At 45.1% G+C, this 24,139-nt stretch overlaps 1 protein-coding gene across 1 annotated transcript; it reads left to right on the top strand.

Moving 5' to 3' along the window:
• Positions 1-710: 710 nt before the first annotated feature.
• On the top strand, positions 711-23,424 carry LOC131687585 (zinc finger protein 58-like). Its single transcript, XM_058971677.1, has 4 exons — positions 711-920; positions 1,012-1,259; positions 21,328-23,083; positions 23,151-23,424. Exons 1-4 carry the CDS (start codon positions 789-791, stop codon positions 23,304-23,306), a joined length of 2,292 nt encoding a protein of 763 aa, XP_058827660.1. The 5' UTR covers positions 711-788; the 3' UTR covers positions 23,307-23,424.
• Positions 23,425-24,139: the final 715 nt, after the last annotated feature.

The following is a 24,139-nucleotide window of genomic DNA, read 5'->3' as shown; positions in this document are numbered from 1 at the left end:
GCCCAACAAACAATTTAGCTGGATAATGGCTATAACAGCTATCGTTCAGCTTATTCCCTCTTAATAAAGGCTTGTTCAGCTTTGTTTGTTTGTTGGGTGTTAAAACTGTAATAACTATAATATTGATTGTAGGGTATATGCTACTGTAAAATTCTATCCGAGCTATACTCACAAGTTATCGTGCTCAATAAAATTGGGAAATTACAAAAACAGAATCCATTATATTTTCATTGTAAATTCTTCAGCATTTCTAATTAAAAAATATTGCAATTTATTCAAAACAACATGCTGAAATTCTTCTGTACATTTCTATTCGGGTAGCGTACCCAGCAACCATCACTAAATATTGGGACTCTACTGTATTTTGCTCCGCACCATGACCAATACGAAAACAGCAAGCCAAATCAGGGATGCCAGATTTGCAGACAAGTCTGCAAATTCGCAGACTTTTAATTTAAGCAGCAGATTTTTTCGATGACGCAGATATTTGCAGATTTTCTAGTTTGGTTGCAGATATTTGCAGATTTTTTAGTTTTGTTGCAGATATTTGCAGATTTTTGAATATAAAGGCTTTTGGTTACACTAGCTTTCCTGACATTTTTTGTTCTTCCCAGACTTTTAAAATTATTATTGCAGACATTTGAAAAAAGTACCTGGCATCTCTGAGCCAAATATGCCAAGCTGAAAAAGTACCGTCGAAACGATAGGAGGGTGTTCCGTTATAGTTTGTTTTTCGAGAAGCTGGAAAAATCGCAATTTTGTGTAATTTCCCCGGTTTCTCGCGTATAATGACCACGCAAGGTTTGAAGAGCTGCTTCACCTGCTTCCGGAGAACGGAAAATTTTCTCAACATCACCAAGAATGACACCGCCAGCGGAGAAAACGTGGAGGAAATTTTCGCCAAGCATTTTTGGTTTACCGTAAGTGACATTTTATGGGTGCTTCGTGTTATTTTTTTCCTCCTGCTGCGCACTGTACTAAAAAGTTTGTTTTTTTTTGTTCTGTCTACAGCGCGACGAGTTTCTGAATCGTATAGTTTGCACTAGCTGCTGGGAAAAGATTGACGAATTTCACAAATTCTACTGCGAAGTTGAACGATTCCATGCACCGGATATGATACTGGAGGTGAAGATGGAAACGAGCGACGAAACACCAACGGATAGTGCGATGTTTCTGTCGGAAGTTGACTGTATAGCACAGGACGACACGAAAACGTCAGGGCTGAAGGCTGCCCTGGAGGAAATCGATGTTGGTGGCAGGTATGTTGATTTTTTTTTCTCGACATGATAAGGTGTACAAATGTAGGAAATGGGGTATTATGGGCTAATAAAATAGGTACAATAATTGTATTTGTTTAGATCGCTACAATTAACTATTACAAATTAATTTTGGAGTGAGCTTTTCCTTGTAACCAGACTACCTCTTGTATTCTGAAATTTGTTATTATTTTAAATCTATAGGTAACTTTGGTATAAACTTACCTATATAAATAGCAAACAATTTATTGCAAGGTCGTTGACCGGAAAACTGCGCATTCCATGGTGACATTATTTTTTTACGCTTTCAAAAAGCGAAAAAATAATACTAAAAACATGCTCATAGTAGATTTGAGAGCGTGGGATTAGTTGCCAAGACTTGCATCAACCTTCATTTGATTATTTAAAATTGAACAATTAATTGACAAATTTAGCTTAAAGTTTACGCGATAAAATACGAAGCTCCGAATGGTCCGCTAGTCAGAGATAGGGTTAAACCGCAAACAGCGAGTTGCTCCAAACTAAAGTCCTGCCTTGTTTCAAAGACGTTGCAGAAACGCAACTGAAACATCCGGACTTGCAATGTGTTCTGCTGCACCTGTTCAACACGATTCGTCGAGTTCGTCCGGACTGGCAGAGCAATTACAAAATGGAAATTTGTCCGGCGCTACTACTCACAAGGTAAATTCAGCTGAAATCATCATTCTCTAAATACAATCAAACCGATTGACTGTTCATAGGGCACTGATCGGGAGACACAGTGTATCGCCGACGCAGCAAACAGTACCGTCTCCATGGATCGCATCGAATTGGGAAAACTTCACACCCGACTGGATGCCATCGAAGCAAAAATGGACGCTCACACCAGCATACTAGGAAAGATAGCATCTTTTATGGAGGACCCTAACAGATTCGCGCCGCCGCGATCTACGGTCGCATCCACATCGAATCTAACCGTGCCCAGTCGAAACGATTCCAAACAGCGACTGATAGAAAACGAAGACTTTTCCGAGTTTGACCGAATGGCTAAAATTGAAACGGGCGAACAACTGACGGAACTGGAAAACAATCTGCAGGATCTTGCCTACGAAGCAAAATTTCTACGGTACTTCCAAACAGTGTATATCTTGAACGGTAAACGGGAAGGTTACCCGTTCTTTAAAACCGTGATTCGGAAACTGATTGCACCGGTTGCGTTGCTGCCGTACTCATGGAAGGGTGGCAGTCGCACCGAGAAGGGTGCCGAAACCGGCGCCGCTAGGAATATGAGCTTCCGGCTGTCATTTCCAAACTTTGTACGATTCGTACGGCGGGTGGTCAGTGCGGCTGATTTCGATTACACCGAAGAGGACAACGAGAAAGCTTTTAGCGATTTTCTGCGACAGAAGAACACCGAGGTAAAGCGGTACGCGTTTGGGAAACTGGAACAGCGGGTTGCCCATACGCGAAAGCGACGGCGCAAGATGGCCAAAGTGTTGCGAAGGTTGGAAGAGGACCGGGTGGAGGATGGAGGGTTGAGTTCCTGTGACGAGTCGGTACCACAGGGGGTTGAACCCGCCGTGGCTGATTGGGGTGGATTTGACGAGTGCTATGAGGATGGTGCGATGAAGTTGGAGATAGAATAGCGATAGCTGTGTGCTATAATTTAGATTTATGGATATAAGTACTGAATGACGATAATATATTCAATAAAGTAATTTGTTCGTTCTTTGAAATGTCTGTATCCTGGTTGGTTGGAGCAACAGATCGTTATTAAAATAGACATCGGTCTTCATTTCATAATTTACCGCTTTATATTCCGGATGTTCTAAATTAAATGCAAAGCTGCGACTTCACTGGTAGGAAGTACGATTGAATCCAATGCCCTCCTGGTTTTGGCCTCACAAGACTAGGTTTATTCCAGTACTAGAAGACATTTGAACTGCTCCAAAAGCTTGTTTCTGTATTCTTCTATAGTAGCACATCAAAGTACACAGAAGTCAGTTGTTTTTGTTTCTTGTTGCTCAGAATCAACTGGAAGTAAGAAGTGTATACTGAAACAAACCTTTTAGGGGTTCTTACACGCGCAATAAAAGTGTCATTACCTAGTAATGACGTTACTGGAATTATAAGGGAATTTTGTCATTACTCGCCTTACATATCAGTGAAAGTGCTTCGTGTAAATGTGGCTTTCGATGTCTTGATCTAGTAACCCGCGATATAGCTGCATCCTAGAAACGAAATATTTTTCCATTATTATTTTACTTTTCACCCTACCAACGTTGTTTTATCATCGATCATTTATAAACCGAAAAAAGTACCTAGCCGTAAGATGTGTGAAGTAATTTCAATTTCAATATACGAGTGAGCAATTCAAGATTTTTGTTGAGTATCCTGCATTCTAGCAACAGCAGAAAAAAAGCGAAGGGAAATGGATTCAGTACAGAAGTTTTTGGATCAGTCAGTGGTGCGAGCATCTGGAAACAACGCGGTCTTGGCAATTGAGCTCATTAAAAAATGGTCTTGCATGAGAGGACACGTGGAGTACCATGATACCAAGAGGTTGGCTAGGACATAAAGAGACGACGGAAGCGTGGAATACACACATTTAGAATGACGGTTTCTATAACCATTGTTGTCACTTGGTACATTGCTCCGATCAGAGCGAATTGGCAGATTGGATCGACGTAAGACCAGGAGGGTGTCACTCCTGTCATCCTCTATGGAGATACAGACTTTGATAGTAGTCAACATATGTGGGCCTAGCCGCATCTAGGCCCATGTCGCCTGTGCAATAGCATTGGGTTGTTTTGATTTGAACAAAGGCAGATGTTGGCTAGGACAAAATGGCTGCCTAGCAGGGGGCTGCGTAAGACAGAGTAGGTAGATAAAGATTTGACGGTTGGGAGGTTTTGAACGAACCTATTTTATTTCCAATCAAGATCGACTACGCTGCAGATTACTTTAACATCACGATAAGCTAAATGTACTTATGCGATCCCAATTTTTAGACATAATTAACAATAACCATCGATTAACAGGGTCAATCGAAAACCACCTCTGGCCATGCCGTAGTTACTAGCAGCTACCAGTGTGACATCCAAAACAACCACTGCTATTGCAAAACCAAGACGATTTATATCCTTACAACTAGTCAAACTGGAAGAGATACAGGATGTGGAACTGAGGACCCTGGAACTTGAATCACTACCGGACCTCCCCCATATCTGGCAGATATATAATATTCTGCAAGAATGTACACGAAAAGGACGGCAGAAGCCTTCTGGTCGAAAAAACAACAAGCAGCCGCTCTGACTGATTGCATCCAACCTGGCACAGCGAATCAGCGGAGAAGCAGAGATCAACATCAATGCCACCGATTCCAGAGCTGATGACACCAAACTTATCGTCTGTGAAACAACCGTTGTCGAATGGTAATCCATCTCTACCGAAACCACTGTTGCTTGGACTACCACGACCTTAACCACGGCTTCGGCAACCACTGCTGTAGCTGCCGGCTTATATACCGTTGCATACAGGTACCCCGAATCCATCACGAGCCGCTGGTAAACTATTGCAAACCACGTACGGTAAGACCGATGAAATCGATGCTGATAAAAATCCAGACGGTATACCTTAGCAAAGATGAACCTCTTCTATCTCTAGTCCAACAGCTTGGACCGTCCAGCTAGCTGACGTTCTAAACATACAACAAAGGTCACCCTCGCAATCAACTAGCCTTCAACCCTTCTCCAGCAAATCTGTGGACTTAGCGATGTTTATTAGTAACTATCACAACAGTTCTTGCCTACCGAAAATCGCATTGTACTACAAAGGTGCGTAAAGGGTTCGTTCGAGCGGCCTGAACTGTTGATAAGCACGCCACTGACTAAAGTACCGCCAAAAGAAAGAAGTTGGAATCTCTCGCTGACTTAGGAATAGTGACCATTTGGAAACAACCAATCAATGCGCACATCTTTCAAACCCATCGAACTGGTAGACAAGCTATTCTTCTTCTTCTTCTTTTTGATTGAGCTGTCCTATAGCTCGTAAGGGCCAGTTGCGTCGACTATATGCCCTGCAGTACTTTTGCTTTTAGCATTACAAATTGAGCATGGCTCTTTTACAAAAATCTACTATTTCTTCCAGAGCTTTGGTATTTTTCTTACTCATCACATGTTTAAACATCTCCGTCATGTTTCTATAGCATCCGTCGAATTCATATTCACTTCGCAGTGTTCCATATTTAGGGCAGTGTAGTATTAAGTGCTCTGCACTTTCGTCTTTATCACATAAATCACAGTTTGGATCTTCGACAATCTTCATTTTGTGCAACCAATAATTGGAATAATCATGGCCACTGATAAGCCTGTTTAGGAGTCTGACTTGTTTAGCGCACATATCCAGTCCTGTGAACCATGGCGAGTAGCCGAATTTTTGAAATATTTCAAAGAATTTTCGTCCCTTTTCTCTTGAGTACTCTTGGTACCGTTTGTTTGTCACTTCGGATTTCCGTTTTTTTAAATAGTATAATGCATCTTTTAGTAGCTGCGGATTCTTGGCTACTGTGAACGGTCTGGTTAACCCATTTTTGGCTAATTTATCTGCAATTTCGTTTCCGTGTATGTTTGTGTGTGAAGGGATCCATTGAAAATCGGTGTTCCAGTTCTGCGCCGTTTCTAATATTCGCACGATGACGCTTTCTCCTTTGCCTTCTGACATGACGTTGCTCATCATAATTAATGATGATTTAGAATCCGTATAAATAACATAGTTCGCCAGCTGTTGACTTTCAATGATCCGTGTAGCTTCTAATATGGCCAGCAGCTCCGCCGATGTAATACTGGTTTCCAATGTTAGTTTTATACTGAATCGCTGTCCGGTATCCTCGACGTAGACATTCATTTCCTTCTTTTGATGCGTCCGTAAAGATCTTACCACGATTTTGGTATCTCCCATTCATGGCACAGAGTGCCGCTTGTTTCAGCACTCTATCGTTCAATTCTTTCTTGGCAACCGTTATTCCATCCAAGGTGTGCCTGACTCCCACCGCTCGGTAGGCTGTAAACTTGATTATCGGTGATATCGAATCAAAAATTTCTTGATGTTCTAGATACATTAACTCCATGAATGAAAATTTGTCGTCGCTTATTTCATCTCGATCTTGTACCTTTATTGCCTTTAATTGTTTTGCTTGCCATAGTTCGACTTATTTCTCTGGCTGCGACATATTCTAATCTTAGTTTGATTGGATCTTGCCCGCTGATAGCGTGTAGCACATTTATGGGGGTAGATTTTGAAAGTCCGGTCGCTTTCCTCAAGCATTGATTGTTTACGATTTCAAGTTTTCTCAGGTTTGATTTGCTGGCGTTGCTATGTGCTGTGCAGCCGTATTCCGCTACGCTCCGAATCAATGCTTCATAAAGTCTTAACGACACCTATGGGTGGCTTCCGTGCTTGATTCCCGAGAGTACTTTTAACATGTTCTGCCTGTCCCTCAGTTTTTCACCCATTTGTCTAAGATGGGCTCCAAAATTTAACGTTTGATCGATATGGACTCCCAGTAGCTTTAGTTTTTTAACCGTTTCGACGTCAATCCCGTTGATTTTGAGTGTTAGTTGTTTGTTATTGGCTTGAAACAAGATGGCCTTCGTCTTTTGCGTATTTATTTTGAAGTTCAGATCATCAGCACTGGTCTGAAAACGGTCTAGGTATACTTGCGCCTTGTTATTGACCTCTGTGAGATTCTTGGCTTTCACAAGAACGAAATCATCGGCAAACTGGACTAGCACCACGTCCTCGATTGCAATGCTATGCAATCCGAGTGTGTGAACGTTGAATAAGGTTGGCGACATGACGTCACTCTGAGGTAATCCATCACTTACAATTCTTTCGATGGTTTCACTTCTCATACTCAATTGCAATGTTCGGTTTTTCAGGAAAGAGTCGACCCAAATTTGAATTTCGTTTGGAACCTTCAGTTTAGACATTATCTTGCCTAGCTTGTCCGTTTTTACTGCATTGAATGCGTTTGACAGATCAATTGACACGAGGGCAACGACCTTTCCTTCTCTCTTCGCCTTCTTAATCTCGTTGATCAGGTACGACACGCACGTGGTCGTGGACATGTGGTGCCTGAACCCGAATGATGTCGCCGGAAGAATATTGTTTTCCTCTAGAAAAAGTTTAAGCATGTTTAAAACCGCTGTGTTTGCCACTTTTGTAATAGTCGGTACAAGAGATATTGGCCGTTTTCCCTCCGGTGTTGATTGATCTCGTCCAGGTTTTGGTATTGGTACTACTTTAATTACCTTTAACTCGTCGATTATCGATCCTCTGAACCACATTTTGTTCAGATCCTCAATGATTGTATCTGTAACAGCCGGGCTTAAATGAGCCAAGGTATCGTAGGAGATAAGATCTACACCTGGAGCTGATTTTTTCTTTTTGGTTGCCCCAATGTTTCTCCATTTTTCACTAGTGAGTAAGGGATAGTCGACTATCTTTCCGTAGCTTGTATTCTGTACAGCATTATGTCTCTCGAAGTGTGTATCTAAGAACCGCTCAACCGCTTCTCTATCGTCATGCAATATGTTATTTTCCTTTCTTCTTTTTTTGTGGCCTGTTATCATTCCCACTTTTTGCCAAAGCTCCTTGGACGTGGAGAAGGGACTGATCTCACCTGGTAACGCCTCGAATTTCTTGCGTATTTCTTGCCGTTTGAGCCTTTGAAATGCTGCTGCCTTCTTTTTATACGTTATGAGGTTTTCCTGGCTTGATATGCGGTTGAACAGCCGTTGAGCTTGAGTTTTGTCTCTCCACGCTAGATCAACTTCCGCCGACCACCAATATTGTTTCGTGTTGTTCCGTACATTTTTCACACCGTCGACGACCTTTGCAGTTGTTTTCTCGGTGGTTAAATCTCAAACAATTTTTGCATATTATCACGTTTTGGTAGAAGGGACGTACAGTGCTTTTGCAGCAAAAGAGTCGTACGTAGTCTGGAAGCTGGTTGGCTCTAAATGACACACTGATCCATGTCGTTGGTAATTTCTCTGATGTTCTAGTTAACCGCCGAACTCCTAAAATTGGGACATCGCAATCTATGCCTTCCAATATTTCTTTTTCGGTGATGTTTTCAGGGATTCCGGAAATTACGCCAGTGATTGCGATAAGATGTCTTGGCACGTAGGCCCGATAAGTTGAATTTTTCTCGTTAAACGCTTCAACCATTTCATTAGCCTTCTTGTAACTGCTTAGGTAAACCATGATTCGACGGGCTCCAGTGTATTTCATGTCTGTAACATACTTCCTAAATTCTGCATGGTTTCGAAGCAACAAACCCACGGTGTATTTATTAATCTTGCTGTCCTTGTTTTTTATCTCTATGTAAACCCTGTACGGCGCATTGTCTTTGTATGTGTAAGCGAAATTTTTACGTATTGTAGCTCCTGCGTTTGTACCGTTCTTGTTTTTCGTTTCGTCAGTTTTCTGCTGCATTCCACTTGCGCCTTCTTGTAATTCTTCTGAATCATTATCCGACCGTATAATCTGTATTTCATCTTCCCAGGGCGGGTCCGGGGGATCTTTCATCCCCATCATCTCCCTATTCTTCTCTTCGTCTTCTTTTTGGAATTCTTCTTTGTTATTACTTTCTTTTTTGCGAAAATCAATATGGCGTCTCTTTCGTCGGTGAATTTTTCACTTTTTAATTTTCTATTTTTCTCCACTAGCCGGCTTTTTTCCGCGCATTCACTTCACTTTCACGGTATGTAAACGTAAATCTGAAACTCTCCACTACCGGTACTCAACGTACGAAACTAGCAGCGACAAGATAAAACGTCCGTCTCGATTGAAAATAGACTTGCGAAAAAAGAAGCTGTTGTTAACTGCATTTTTTATGAACATTGACTTAAAATGTGTCACATAGAATAAATTAAGAAAGAACAAACATTGACCGACCATACTGGCATTGTCATCCCCTTGTGTTAAGTAGTGTAAATTGGATTGCTACCCAGCGGTGGCTCGGAAGCGCGGCCAAAAATTGGCTTCACAACACAGCTTTGCCAGCAGCAGAACAAACTCGGCATCGAACAAATCAAGCCGCGTGAATTGCGGAAAAGCTTGTAATTAGTTGTATTTAGTTTAGATTGTCTAATTAATAATCAGTCAGTTATTGAAGTGTCGTTTAAGTGCAAGTGAGGTATTATTTGGACTTGGCCGAAATTACACCCGCTTCCAGCGCACCTAGAACCAGAGTTAAAAATAATCGAAGCCTAGCCTCTTTTTTGGCGGCCGAAAATGAACCTGTTGCGACTCGCGTTGAATAGAAAAAATATTCATTCAACTATCCATCTTATTCATTCAGTTGAATATCGTACAATATATTCATTACACTAATTATCTAGGAAAATGTTTTCAAATGCCGATAAAGCATATGAAACAACAATCATCATCGCTTACATTGTGCCAGGGCCTACTTTGATGCGTTTGATTCGTTGCTGCACGGTCGCGCTTCGTGTAATAATCGGTGTCGAATAAAAATCTGCATGGATGAATGGGCGGTTTGGTCGTTTGACGTTTTCAGCTGCGTCACTGAATATTGAAAATGAATGCGGCTGAATATGATCAATTTTCATTCAATGAATTTGAATATTTTTAACTCTGCCTGGAACAGTGTACATAACTAACGGATAAACATCGGATCGGAAATCTGCTGACCAGATCCGGGTACCCTATAGAGCTATCGAACACACTCTATCAATAATTGTAGTCAACGATGAAGGCTGAGAAGTGGTGAAGTCACGAGCAGTAAGCGTACGCAAGCCATAAGGATACGACACAAAGGCATCTAAAAACCCTTGGTATCACCATCGATCGAACACTGCATTGCAAACTAATAGCATTTTCGTTTTAGCCACAGACGGCAAGCATTGCTCTTCTTTTGACGTCGAAACGAGGACACGCGTGCCCGAACCTGTGGAGGTACTGTCGGAAGCAGACATGGCCTGACAGGAATTGTATCAGATGGTAGTGAACTTCCCCATGGGGTCTTCCCACCCAGCTCGATATGCTAGGTATCAGCCGGTGGATCCACCTACCTTTCGAAGAGTTATCCCACTTACACTGCCATCTGGCGACCGAGGTCACCCTGGTGCGCTCGCGGGCTCCTCTATTTCCACGTAGCTCGAAGCACTCCTCATCTTCCCGAATGACCAGCCCGACTGGCATTATGCTCGCTATCACGCAGGATGCATCGTGTGATACCGTGCGGTAGGCAGATATCACTCTGAGGCACATCACGCGGTAGGTGCGCTCCAGTTTCTGCAGGTAACTGGTTACCCTCGGTGCTCTTGACCATGACGGGCCGCCGTACCGGAGGATAGATACGGCAACGCCTGCCAGTAACCTACGTCTACTGGCGCACACCTTTGAGCAGTTGGACATCATCCTCGATAGTGCCGCAACAGCAGTCGACGCTCTCTTGCATGTATAGTCGACGTGGCTGCCGAAGGTCAGCTTGTCATCTATAATGACTCCGAGAGACTTCAGACTGCGCTGTGAGGTGATCACGACTTCTCCCACATGGATAACTGCATGTTGTGCCGACTTGCGGTTGTTGACGATAACTACCTCCGTCTTATGCTGCGCGAGCTCCAGGCACGTCGCGCTCATCCATTCCTCCACCGTGTTCTGCAGATAGTTCTACCTCAGGGATTGACTCCCCGTAGACCTCCAAGGTTACGTCGTCGGCAAAGCCGACGATCTTGATCCCAGGAATCTCAGAACCCCGTCATACATGAGGTTCCATAGCACCGGGCCTAGGATCGAGCCCTGCGGAACTCCGGCGGTAATCGGAACTCTTTTCTGACCGGCATCGGCTCGTAGGCCAAGCCGGTGTAACGAGAGCGCAATAGCATCCCAGCTTGCGCTGCTGAATGTGTTTTTTCACGTCAAGTGTCACTAAGGCACAGTATCGAATGCCTCGCCTTTTTCGTTGGATCGCTATCTCGGCAGTCTTTATCACTGAGTTGCTAGCGTCCACTGTGGACTTACCCTTCCGAAAGCCAAGCTGGTTGCTTGACAGGCCGTCCAGGCGTTCCCGGGCTTCGGCAACAACACCAATTTTTGCCTTTTCCATCTATCGGGAAAACGGCACTCGTCAAGGCATCTCTGCATAGCTAGCCTGAACAGGTTCGGGTTTGCTATGATCGCTGCCTTGAGAGCGCTGTTTGGAACTCCATCCGGCCCTGGAGCTTTGTTCATTGTTAGGGATTTAGCCACTGCGAGTAGTTCTTCATTCGTCACTGGAGCCACCATTTCGGCCGTGCCCGCACTGTCTCGTAGTGCAGGTGTCCAGGGGCTTGTTGCTCGAGACGGGAAGAGTACTTCGATAATCGTCGAAAACCGGTCCGGAGACCGTTCTGTTGGTGAAGAGCCCCCTTTGGTCTTGGCCATCATGATTCTGTAGGCGTCACCCCACGGATTCGCGTTGGCAATCTCACACAGGTTGTCGAAACACGCTCTCTTGCTGCTTTGAATGAACTTGTTAAGGGCCAATTTCGCAGCTCGAAACACTACACGGCGGTTCTCTCTTGCATCCTCGGTGCGGGCTCTTTGCATCCTACGTCTAGCTCTGAGGCAGACTGATCGTAGAGCTGCAATCTCGGCACTCCACCAGTATACCGGGCATCTGCCTTTTCTTGGTAGGGTTTTTCTCGGCATAGTGGCGTCGCACGCGCGTGGTAGAACAGCTACCAGCGCATCTCCGCTTAGACTGTCGGTATTAGCTTCCAGTCCCAGGGCCGCGGTGAAAGCTTCGCTGTCGAAGTGATTGGACTTCCACCCGCGTACCTGACAGGGATCTCCCGCCCTCGGATGCTGCACACCATAGTTGATCCTAAAGCGGATTGCTAAATGATCGCTATGGGTGTAGCCCTCGTCTACCCTCCATTCCATGCCTGGAACCAGACTCGGGCTGGCAAATGTTACGTCAATCCATGCCTCCACCCCGTTTCTACGGAATGTGCTAGCGAAGCCATTGTTAGCTAGCACAGGATCGAGTTTCGCAAGCTTGACCCCTGCTATTTGTACAGCGGCTGCCCCACTCCACTGCCCAAGCGTTAAAGTCTCCCGCTATGACTACCGGTTTCCGGCCCACTAGGTCCGACGAGAGCCTGTCGATCATCTGGTTGAACTGTTCTATTGGCCACCTTGGTGGGGCGTAGCAGCTACAATAGAACATACCATTGATCTTGGCAATCGCAACACCCTCGGCGGAGGAGTGTATTACCTCCTGAACCGGGAACCGTCCCGTTGTACTGATTGCCACCATTCCAGACCCGTCCGACACCCAATTGCCGTTGCCGGCAGGGATGCGGTACGGGTCTGATAGGAGGGCGACATCTGTCCTCGACTCCGAGACCGACTGCCACAACAGCTGTTGGACTGCTGCACAATGGTTAAGATTTAGCTGTGTGACGTTCACGGCTTCTTCCTATTTGCCTCACCGAAGGGACACGAAGGTCCGCCCATAGCATGATTACGGACTTGCTTCTTAGCGGTGCAGATAAGGCATTTATGCGCCTCCTCGCCGCAGCGACGACATAGTTTGCTCCTGTCTGTACCTTTACCTATCCACTGAAGGCGGCTGGGTTAGGCTAACTGAGCATACTGACCAGCCGATCTTCAGTTTACCTATCACGGTAACCTTTTTGCATCTGCTTTCAGTAGCCTGAGGTAGCTCAATTGCTACGTCACATTGTTCCTTAACGGCTGCGACGACATCTTCTGCGGTCGTGAACTCGTCCAGATGCTTGCACTGGAGAGTCATTTCCGCCCCTAGCGACCTGACTTGGGCGCCTTCACCAAGGACCTCTTGGGCCAAGGCCTTGTACACCGCACTAGATTGTGCGCCTCGCTTCAGCACCAGAAGCATTTCTCCCGTGTTGGTGCGTCTCACGCTACGCACATCTCGCCCAAGGGCCGAAAGGCTTTCGGCCGCCTTCATCGACTTTAGGACATCGGCGTATTTGTCCTTGTCGGTTTTTAACCACAAGGCCTCGCCTCTGTCCTTGGCCTTCTTTGCGGGCCGCGGTACCTCCGGTGTCGGTGCCGGCTTCTTCCTGGTGACCAGCGTCCAGGGGTTAACGCCCCCTGCCCTGGTCGCGCCGGGTTGCTGGTACCAACGCTCTGCTCAGCGAGGTCACTCTCGCCCTCGCTTACCTCAGCCAGACGGCGTTTGGCCTTAACGGTTGCACGCCGTGTGGTGTCGGTTTTTGCACCCTCGCCTGGCGACTTCCTAGGGCGCTTCGCATTCAACGCCGTCTTACGATTGCCCTTGCCTTTTCCCTTCGAGGGGAACTCGGCCGCCGCTTCGAGCGACGTGGCTGCTCCATAGAAGGTGAAGGCCACTGTCTGTGTGCCTGTATCGACCTTCCCTCTTCCCTCCCTCTTGGAGGCCACTGTCTGGGTTTCTTTGTCGGACTTCTCCCGACATTTCACCCTCTTGGCATAAGCCTGCTGTTTCTGTCTTGCGACACGAATAGTTTTCAGGAGCTCCAGGAGACTCTGCTTTAACTCCTTGCTTATGTTTTGCTTTGCGCTAGTGAACTCGATTATTGAATTGAGCTGCTCCACCACTTTGCGCATCGCGGATAGTGGCCCGTCCAGTGCGTTGGTAGGGCTATTTCCTACCACTACTGGGGGGTCACCGGTGCTATCAGATGCAGCACTCGTCGCTCCACTACTCTCCCCACGGGGGGAGACCTCGTCAAACCACCTTTAGCACCTCCGTTTTTTGGTTTTTGTTATTTTTCACGTCGCCCATTGATCCCACGAGTCGCGCAAGAAAGAAAGGTCCGCCACGCCAGAGCTCCGCAGTAACGTGATAAGGGATGCTTCCCAGGTATCCCACAGGCTCCGTGTACGATCGAGCATGTTTTTCACCCCCTCGATCACTCATCCCTCGGCACGGGTCGCTTCACGCCTTGGACTTGGGGTTATGACCTATTTTGCTTTACGTGGTGACCGCGGCCCAGATCATCACAACTATCCTCCTTTACCGGGGCTTTGGACCTGTAGCTCTGGTTCTCAATAGTTCCAAGTACGTAGGTTATTACAGACATGCTACTATTGAGATCCGTCATTCGCTAGCGGAGTTAAGTAGTTTTTACTTACCGTGACGCATTTGCTCACTTCTCTTTTACCCGTGTTTCACGGCTTCTGCGAATTCAGGATCGTCATCACCGGGGATGTACGTGAAATGTTCCTACAAGTGACGATGAATCAAAATGACAATGTCCAAGATTTATACGGCGAAAAGGTGAGCTTGACCGTGATGGGATTGTCTGCCTTAAAGATATTACCAATGATGTCGCGTATTGACAGTTGGGGAAGAGCCATGAACCGAGAGAAAAACTAAAGCTTTGAGACGTACTAGTGGAGCGGGGTTAATTTTAATCGTACGACTTAGCACACGTTGTTAGGAGCAGGATACATTGGACTAGACAAAATAGAGTACTTGACGTTACACACTTCAAGACAAACAGGTGCAAAATTTACTTGAAAGACAGTTGCCATTTCGTCCGATTTTGCAAATTTTGTCTTGCGGGACGGACCGAGATTCCCTAAGCTCTAAGCTGCAGTCCTATCAGCCCGCTAAAAAACTATCATAATTACACAAAGCATCAGTACTTCTTATTAGCGAATAAAAGGCACGACACGGGTTTGGCGATACAGAGTGTGTTATATTCATTAAATTTCTATATAATAATGCACCATTGAACATCAATATCTTTAATTTTCATTGCAAACTATTGTAAATTGAACGAGTGACAGTGAATCTTCGGTTCAGTGATGAAAATTTAGGAAAATATGGTTCAAATTCGTATTAGATTCGACTTTTTTCACCTTAAGTACCTTACGTTCCCTTAAGGAACTTTTTGCAGTCCGAAAACTGTTCTTCGCTAGTTTAAAATAGTAATTTTAGTTATATTTTTAGTTGGGACTACCGTGTCATGGCATTGACGATTTGGACACATCGAAAATAGAAATTTGATGAAACAAATCCGAAGTGGCAAGGTCGAGGGTATCTAGGTGGACCCATGTCGTGTTTAGCGGACAGACCAGATCAGATTGCCGTTTGAATACACCAATTTGCCTCGATCTTCACAAGCAAATTTTGTGTCCAAATCAATCACATTTCGCAGAGCGTTTCGTTGTTTTTTGTTGTTTAAGCGGACGTCAAATTCCTGTTGATCAGGCGAACCGCAGCCAGCACACTGCTTTTCGCCTTCAGCATATATATCGCGGTAAAGTGTGTCTAATCGTTGATAAACGCTACCACCATCTTTTGATCACACAGATGTTTGTGGACGCTTTACACTAGGCTCGTGATCAAAAGATGGTGGTAGCGTTTATCAACGATTAGACACACTTTACCGCGATATATATGCTGAAGGCGAAAAGCAGTGTGCTGGCTGCGGTTCGCCTGATCAACAGGAATTTGACGTCCGCTTAAACAACAAAAAACAACGAAACGCTCTGCGAAATGTGATTGATTTGGACACAAAATTTGCGTGTAGGCTGCGATATTTCGGAAGCAGAGTGCCCCGAAAAAGAAGCGAACTAAATGGGATGCTAAAAGCAAGGTTTCGCAGCCAATAGATATCCTTTGGAGCAATACGAAAATTAAACGGAAGAATGAAATTTTTATTGAGGATCTGGGCTACGACTACCAAGAAACCTACGCCCCAGTGCAGTGATGCGAATGTCGACTGTGCGGATCCTGGCTGTCGAAGCGCGATTGGCATGTACATCTTCCCTAGATGGATGTGCGTGATGGCTTCTGGAACGGTTGGCTAGAAGAAACATTCTCCTCGATTTGATCGTTTTTGCGACGTCGGATGCACGACGTCTGTGCTGAACTAAAGGCCGAGTTATCCCAAAATAACCAGCAAATTTCGCGTCTCGCCCTATAGGTTCAACGGCTCGGCCAAATCTAGGAACCTCTCGAACACCTCAGAAGCATCGTCGCGAAGATGGCCCTGATACAAACAATATTCTTGTTGGCGGTCGAAAGCTAGTGGATAATAGCAACATTGTAACGGACCCACCTTCCACGGAGTTCCTCTGGTTGTATCTTTCCCCTTTGCATCCCAGCGTTAGCAAGGAGACTGTCGAAAAAATGTCTAAAGAAGTACTAAATTGCAACGAGGAGATAAAGGTTATTCCGCTTGTTAAAAAAGACATAGACGTCAGTACTTTGAACTTCATATCCTTCAAAGTTGGAGTTCACCCAAAGAATCGTGATGCAGCTCTTAACCGACACATGGGCGCAAGGTATACTTCTGATCTCGCACAACGCGGAAGCAAAAAATCGTTACGCTATAGGCACCAGCGGAACAAGCCAGCGCTTTGTTCTATATTCAGTGCACAAATAGTATTGTATCGTTGCCCCGCCCGCGCAGTGGAATCAGTTTGCCAAAGGGAACAAATCTGTCCGTGCTACAGAATAAGAATACTTTAAGAAATCTCGTGTTAGACCCACATTTCAGGAGGTAGAACTACTAGTTGAGGTTAAATCTCGCGGATGTTATGAATATGCAGCTACGTCAAAATCTGTGTTTCGATTCCGTTTGGAAGTTTAACACAGACAGAAAACTTCATTGCAGAGAACAACATGCAACTCAAGGTCGAATTTATTAACACCAAAATCAAGATCCCCATGTATATGGAAAATCACATGGTCGATGTCGCAATACAGAGTAGTGGAAACTATTACATATGACACCTGGAGATTTTTTTACACCGGTATTCCTTGCTGCGTTCGTATTGTAAGGATGCGAGTGACTAAACCAATACCTTCTTACGTGACTATCGAATGCGAATCACCCAAGGATGGCGTAACCTATAAGCAAACGACGCTGATCACATATCCCGGACAGACCCCTACATGCCAATTCTCTAACCAGACAGTCCACTACGGAAAAAACATGCGCGAAGCAACTAGTCAAACTCATCTACTACAGCGAATTCTAATAAACAGCCACTGGTGCTTACAGATAAACCATAACGACCCAATTAACCCATAATTAAGGGACAACGACGACGACAACCGCTCCTAAACCAACAACTAGCATCGCCAATAAACAAGCAAATATCGGTAAAGACGGATTTACAGCGACCCGTTGGAATAAGATACAAATGAGAACTTCTGACCGTGAACAGCAAAAAAGCAGTACCGATGAGGACATGAATTTGAACGATAACGCGAAAGAGGGCAGACTGAATGGCCCCCAAGCTGCGACGGATATTAACCACCAAGGAAAAGGATCTCAACACGCAGCAGCAAACTGCTTCAACAAGATCTGGCTGACAGAAATTCCTGGTATTTTTTAGTTTCACTGATTGTAAAAACTTAAAAGATCTTCGGCTCAGTTGTGCTAACGCATTGAGCTGTGTCAAATAAACCTATAGGAAAAAAGACCCTGTCGAGGATTGGCAATGCCATTATACTAAGCTACACCGTCATTTGGATTTGGTATTATGGAAGTCCTCGATCCCCTCGCCATAGTCGAGCCCTTGTCGCCAGTGTTCAGCAGTCGTCCCGGGCCTGTGTGTGTATGGGTGGAGAAGGAATCCCCCAAGTAGCCATTCTCGGCAAGTATTATATAAATTTTCACGATAAAACAGCTGAACCGTTTCACGCGTTTCGCTTCCAGTAATTTGTGTTTTGCTCCGACATCTTGTGGCCAGATTTCAACCATTTCTCTCGCTGACGACGATCGTTGTAATCTGGGGTGCGACGCAGTTGATTCGGGATGCCTGCAATCTCCGCGCTCAAAACGGTAACATGGTTTCGCTCTCTGCTTAACCTGATTTGTCCTCGAAACAAAATCGAGATTTACTACCAGAATGTTGGGGCTTAAATACATCAACGGACAGCTATTTGCTCACGGCCAAGGGCTGCTGTTATAACGTCATCACCTTGACCGAGACGTCGCTCGACAACCGTACTCTGTCACGCCATGTGTTTGGTTCAACATTCGATGTCTACCGCTGCGACCGCAACGCCCTCAACAGTCATAAGACGTCGGGTGGTGGTGTGCTTATCGCTGTTCGCAGTGGTATGAAAACAAAAGTGATCAACGATGATCGGTGGGCGAGCTCCGAGCAGTGTGGCTATTAGAAAACTTCCTCCGTTTCTTTCGTGACCTCAATTACCACTCAGAAGGAAGATATCATTATTTTGGGCGACTTCAGCTGTGGTGTCCAGCAAGCAATGGATTTCTAAGACTTGGTACCGAACAATCTGCGGTTATCACAACGCCAGTTGTATAGTAGCCAGCTACAGTGGCGCCACTCTTCGACAAATCAATAATGTCATCAACTAGAATGGACGTACATTGGATCGCTGCTTTGGAGCGCTCGGGATGACGCTCCATATTGCTGCACGGACTTCAACGAGTCTTCAAACTACCTCTTGCTACTGGAACACCCTGTATCCAGTTCACAAAAAGGGAAACAAATCGAACATTGATAATTATCGGAGAATCTCGTGTTTAGGTGCCGAGCTGGTTGTTTTAGACCCTGTGTTCTTTCACTGCAAGCACTACTACATCGCAGGCGACCTGCATGGATTTATGCCTAAACGATCGACGACGACACACTTGCTCTCATTCACAAAGTATGTATTTAACGGATTTGCCAACGGGCAGCAAACCGAAGCTTTTACATGGATCTATCCGGGTCCTTCGACAAAATCAACCATGATATGGCAATAGTGAAGTTACGCAAACTCGGTCTTCATGGATAACTTCTGGGCTGGTTCCGTTCTTACCTTGATGAAAGGCAACGCCAAATTAGCATTAAGGACTGTCTAACTGCAGCTTTCCTTGCTACATCCGGCATCCCGCAAGGAAGCCACCTCGACCCATTCATATTCCCCCTCTACTTTAAGGACGTCAATATCAAACTAATGGATTCCACCTTTCCATCGCCGATGATATGAAGATTGTTCGATAAATACGGGATGAAACTAATGCTGAGCTTCAGAGTGAACTGGAGAGCGTGGTGTGTTCTAAACAAAATGGTTTTAGACCCGTGTAACTGCTAAATCGTTACGTTTACGCGGAAACGTCATCTGACTCAGTTTAACTACCTTTTTTCGACTCGAGCATTCTAAGACACTCACATTAAGGATCTCGGAGTCACCATGGATTCGAATATTGTTCTGCTGTTCAGAATCCGTACTACCAGAACGGGATTGACAGAGTCGAGGCTGTCCAACACTTTGCCCTTCGACATCTTCCTTGGCGAAACAGATTCCAGTTACCGGCCTACGAAAACCGTTGCCAAATAATACACCTTGGTACACTCAGCATCCGGAGGGACTGCTCTCAAGCCCTATTCGTTTCGGAGTTACTCTGCCACAGAGGATTTCTTTACAATTCTAGAACGCTTGAGATTTCAAGCCCGCATTCGAACACTGCGTACTCTCTTCTGCGTCTACCTTTTAGGAGAACCAAACATGGGTTTAACAGCGCTGTTCCCGGACATCAGCAAGTTTTCGATAGAGTTACCACAGGAATCGACTTCCCCTGGACTAGGAATACGATTAAAAATGAATGTTTGTCTATCCTTTAATGCAACTAAGCTAAGAACCACCATTGGGACCAAGGGGTTTGTTGGTGTTGATACAAAAGATAAACAAATATCAGTCAATTTATACTTGTTTTCTTTACTCGGCATGTTATGATTCCTCTTATTACTAGTCATATTAAGACTCACTAACACAATGAGTTCATATTCTCTCATATAACCTTATAATATGTCCAATTTCAAACGTACAAATGCTCTTGACCCTCGCGATAACACAAACGCGAACATGCAATAGCACTTAAGTAAACGTTTTAGCGCTTGTAAATTCACAAACACAGTTTCAAGCATTAACCCATCGCTCGCGCGATCATCAATCAATCACGTTCGGAAGTCTCTACCCTCGATCCTAGCCTTCAGTTAGACCAATAAAAAATGACGCTTATATTCACTAGACAACACCTTCCATGGGGACATGACCGGAAACTCTAGTGATATGGGGACTCTCTTCTAACATCTGTACCATGCCCTAAAAATTAAGTATCAGATTCCCGATTCGTGCATGATCATTCAATACACGCGTACACAGGGATGCTAAAGGTACTGGTAAACTACATTTTTTTTAGGTATATTTAAATTTGCACAAGCCGTACAGCCCGCTACAGCGACGCATCACTACAGCTCTTGCCAGAACGGTAGCCAAACCGAGTACATTTTCACGTAGAGCAGTAGAATACATTTTTGTTTTGCTGCTATACTCCGACTGCTCGGTGAGAGTGTGGCGTAGTAAAGTTTGTTCTCTCGCTTTGTACACTTTCTCTGCGTAGTCAAAGGGAGAGGCCCGCACACGAAAGCGATGATGCAGGTCGTGGCGTAAACGAATCGCATTTATTGCCGTAGTTTGTGATTGAAAATATTGAATAGATTAAAAATATTAAAAAGTGTAAAATAAGGAAAGAGACGCTGTACCGCTCGCATCTGGTGGCTGTACTGGGGGCAGTATTTCTTTGTCATGTTACTGCTTTGCTTACAGACTGCCGTACAGCGCTGGGCGTCCTGCAATAGCAAACGACGGCAGCGTCAAAAGAGAAATGAGAATGTAGGCAGAAAAAATACAGCCGCAGCTTTTCTGTAGGCATTTTGCATCCTTGCGCATACACATACACGTTAGCGCTAGCGACAAACACGTTAACATACAAACGCTCGAGTCCTTCGCGATCACACTATTATGCAATTATGGAATAGTCACGCCAACTCAGACAGATTTGGAGTCAAGGCTTGAAGAGTACAATTCACAACTTGTACATACAAAGTCACACGTAATAATTACACGTATTCGTCTGTCAACCGTCCATCTTTTCAAGCCACCACCCTCGACTCTAGCTGCTCCATAAGGGATAAAAAAAATTCAAGATCTCTATTACCAATGTTGATAACATTTTTCCCTTTGCATCATTCTAATAAATTTTCTACTATCAAATTCCATTTGCAGTCAAATGTTTGTGGAAGCAGTCTACCAACCGGAAGACACAAAATCGCCACTGAAATCAGAGGAAAAACACGAACCAAGGGACGAAACGAAAGTCAAAAAATCCACCAAACTCGGCGGCGGCGATGACAAAGGCAAAGACGCCAAGAATAAAGACGGCGACAATGAAGACGACGACGACGACAGCGGCGAGGAAGAAGAAGACGATTCCGACCTTGATGCAGATTACAAGCCACCGACCAAGAAGAAAAAGGTTAAAGTCGAACAGTCGGAATCGGAACCGGAGCGTGATGTACGGGCGGCGCGTGGTGGTGCAACGAAACGACCCCGACAAAAGAAGCCAACGGAAGGCAACGACAATTTCACCTGTCACAAGTGCATCGTTGCCGGTACGGACAAGGGAGAAACATTTTCCACTTTCTATAAGTTGAAACAACATTTCCAACAAATGCACGATTCGCCCTGCTACTTGTTCTGCTGCGACAAACAGTGGACATCGTCGCGAAGCTATAAGATGCACATCAGCTTTCACAGTGGAAATCCGAGAACCAAAAGTAACAAACGGAGGTGCATCGAGTGTTGCCGATGGTTCAAGGATGAGGGTTCTTTTGCCGATCACATGGCTCTGGTTCATACACCCGAGGAGGAAAAGCGGTTCAAGTGCGATCGCTGCCCGAAAGCTTTCACGGGGGAGGATCAACTCAACAGTCACATCAAATGGCACGATGAGGTCGAGCAACGGAACCATCATTGTGCGTTGTGCAATCGATACTTCCTGAACATAGGAAATTTGCATAATCATAACCAAAGTCATCACGGAAGTAAGCCGCTGGCGGGTGAAGCAGACGATAAGGACGAAAGCGAGCCGGAATCATCGGAGAAACCGATCGAGGAAGCTAAAAAGAGTAACAAAAAAGGTTCCGATTTCCTACCGAAACGTGAACGAAGCACTCCGGAACAAATCGCCGAACAGGAAGCGCTAATTCGTCAAATCGTTTCGCTGAACTGTACTCGATGTGAGTTTGTTAGTGATTCCTACACTAAGCTAGCCTATCACAATCGAAAGTTTCACAAGGAGACTGGCGGAGCGATTCACTGCTGCGAACGTCGTTTCGACTGTCGACTGCGTCTGTACGAGCACTGTTTGCGTCATCTGAATCCGGATCACTTCAAGTGTGAACTGTGCGGTAAGGTTTTCAAAGACAGTCAGGGTTTGCAACATCACAACTGGTGGATTCATACGCCGGCTTCGGAACGGCCCTACAAGTGTGACATTTGCGGGGATGCGTTCGTTAAGGATTACCAGCTGAAGCAGCACGTCGAGCGGCATATAGAGAAGGAACGTCAGACGCATACTTGTGATCAGTGCGGTCGTATTTACACAACGGGGTTGCAGCTAAAGAAGCACATGCAAAGACAGCACGGAGCGTTGAGCGATTGGGTTTGCGACGTGTGTGCGAAAGGTTTCAGCCACCGGGTGCTTCTTGAGCGACATCGTTTGACGCATAGCGAGGAGGGTATTGCTAAACTGCGGAAACAGTGTGAGAAGTGTGGCAGATGGTTATCGAACATTCGGAACTATCAGCGCCATAAGCGGTTCTGCTACGATACCAGTGGACCGGTTAAGTGCGAGATTTGTGGGCTGGTTTCGGTTAATGAGGCTGCGCTGAGAACTCACAATCGGTTGCATCATTCCAACAAACCGAAGTATGCGTGTAGTTACTGCGGAAAGGAGTTTAAGAAGCAGATTCGTTGCAAGGTTGGGTGTTTTTTTGTTTCGTCGGTTGGTGTAGGTCGAATTAATAATTTTAACCTTTGTTTTGTAGGAACATGAAGCTAATCACACCGGGGTGGTGCTGTACAGGTGCCCATACTGTCCGCGAATGTGTAATTCTAGTTCGAACATGTACACTCACAAGAAGACGGCCCACCCGGAGCAGTGGGCGGAGACGGTTGCTGCAAAAATTTTCAAACCGACGTAGATTTTTTTCTGGGTGTGTGTATGCATTACGGGCCGATTAGGTAAGTACACTCTATTTTAATCTTTTATGATAATCATTATATAAATGGGAAATAAAAGCTCCAGATTTGGGTTTGGATGCATACACGGCTGTCTACTTCGAATGTTGGTCCGTATTTGAATATTACATCCTGACGAGTTTGTGCAAAGTTCGTTCGCACATTTAAACCGACTTAGGTTTACAAGACATGCAGCAGAAAACCTTTTCCCTGGAAAATTTGACGACGAGAATTTTACCCCAGAAACTACCACTTCACCGACCTGGGGAAGAGAGACTGCTTTGAGTTGGACATTGCCTGGACACTTAAAAAAAGACACTTAGTGAAAAGAAATGAGCTGTAGCAGATTATGTCAGAACATGGCTTTCCGGCAAAACTGATTAGATTGATACGTGCAACGTTGGATGGTTCAAAATCAAGTATTCGGATTGCAGATGATATCTCAACCTCATTTGTGACCTTAGATGGACTTAACCAAATTTGCTGTTCAATATTGCTCTTGAAGGAGCTATCAGGAGAGCCGGCGTGCAAAGGAATGGAACTATCATCACAAAGTCGCATATGATCCTTAGTTTTGCGGACGATATTGATGTAATTGGAATTGATCGTAGAGCAGTGGAAGAGGCCTTCGTGCCTTTCAAGAGGGAGACAGCGAAGATAGGCTTAGTCACAAGTTTCAGTTTCGCTTTGTCTTATTGGCATAAACAGAGCTTCTCTTCGGACGGAACATCACGTTTGACCAGACGTTGGATTCAAACACAAAGTGTTTTAAGTTTAGGGATTTCCGTCAAGCCGG

This window comes from Topomyia yanbarensis, chromosome 1 (genome assembly GCF_030247195.1).
Source record: "Topomyia yanbarensis strain Yona2022 chromosome 1, ASM3024719v1, whole genome shotgun sequence".
Classification (NCBI taxonomy): Eukaryota; Metazoa; Arthropoda; class Insecta; order Diptera; family Culicidae; genus Topomyia; species Topomyia yanbarensis.
The sequence above is the reverse complement of the archived record's forward strand: the minus strand, read 5'-3'. Positions and strand labels throughout refer to the sequence as shown.

Excerpts from the sequence above, each read along its gene's own strand:
- LOC131687585 (XM_058971677.1), top strand. The coding sequence starts at position 789 with ATGACCACGCAAGGTTTGAAGAGCTGCTTCACCTGCTTCCGGAGAACG. Across the intron at positions 1,260-21,327 it reads GAAATCGATGTTGGTGGCAG|TCAAATGTTTGTGGAAGCAG; the intron begins GTATGTTGATTT and ends TTCCATTTGCAG. Across the intron at positions 23,084-23,150 it reads AGAAGCAGATTCGTTGCAAG|GAACATGAAGCTAATCACAC; the intron begins GTTGGGTGTTTT and ends TTTGTTTTGTAG.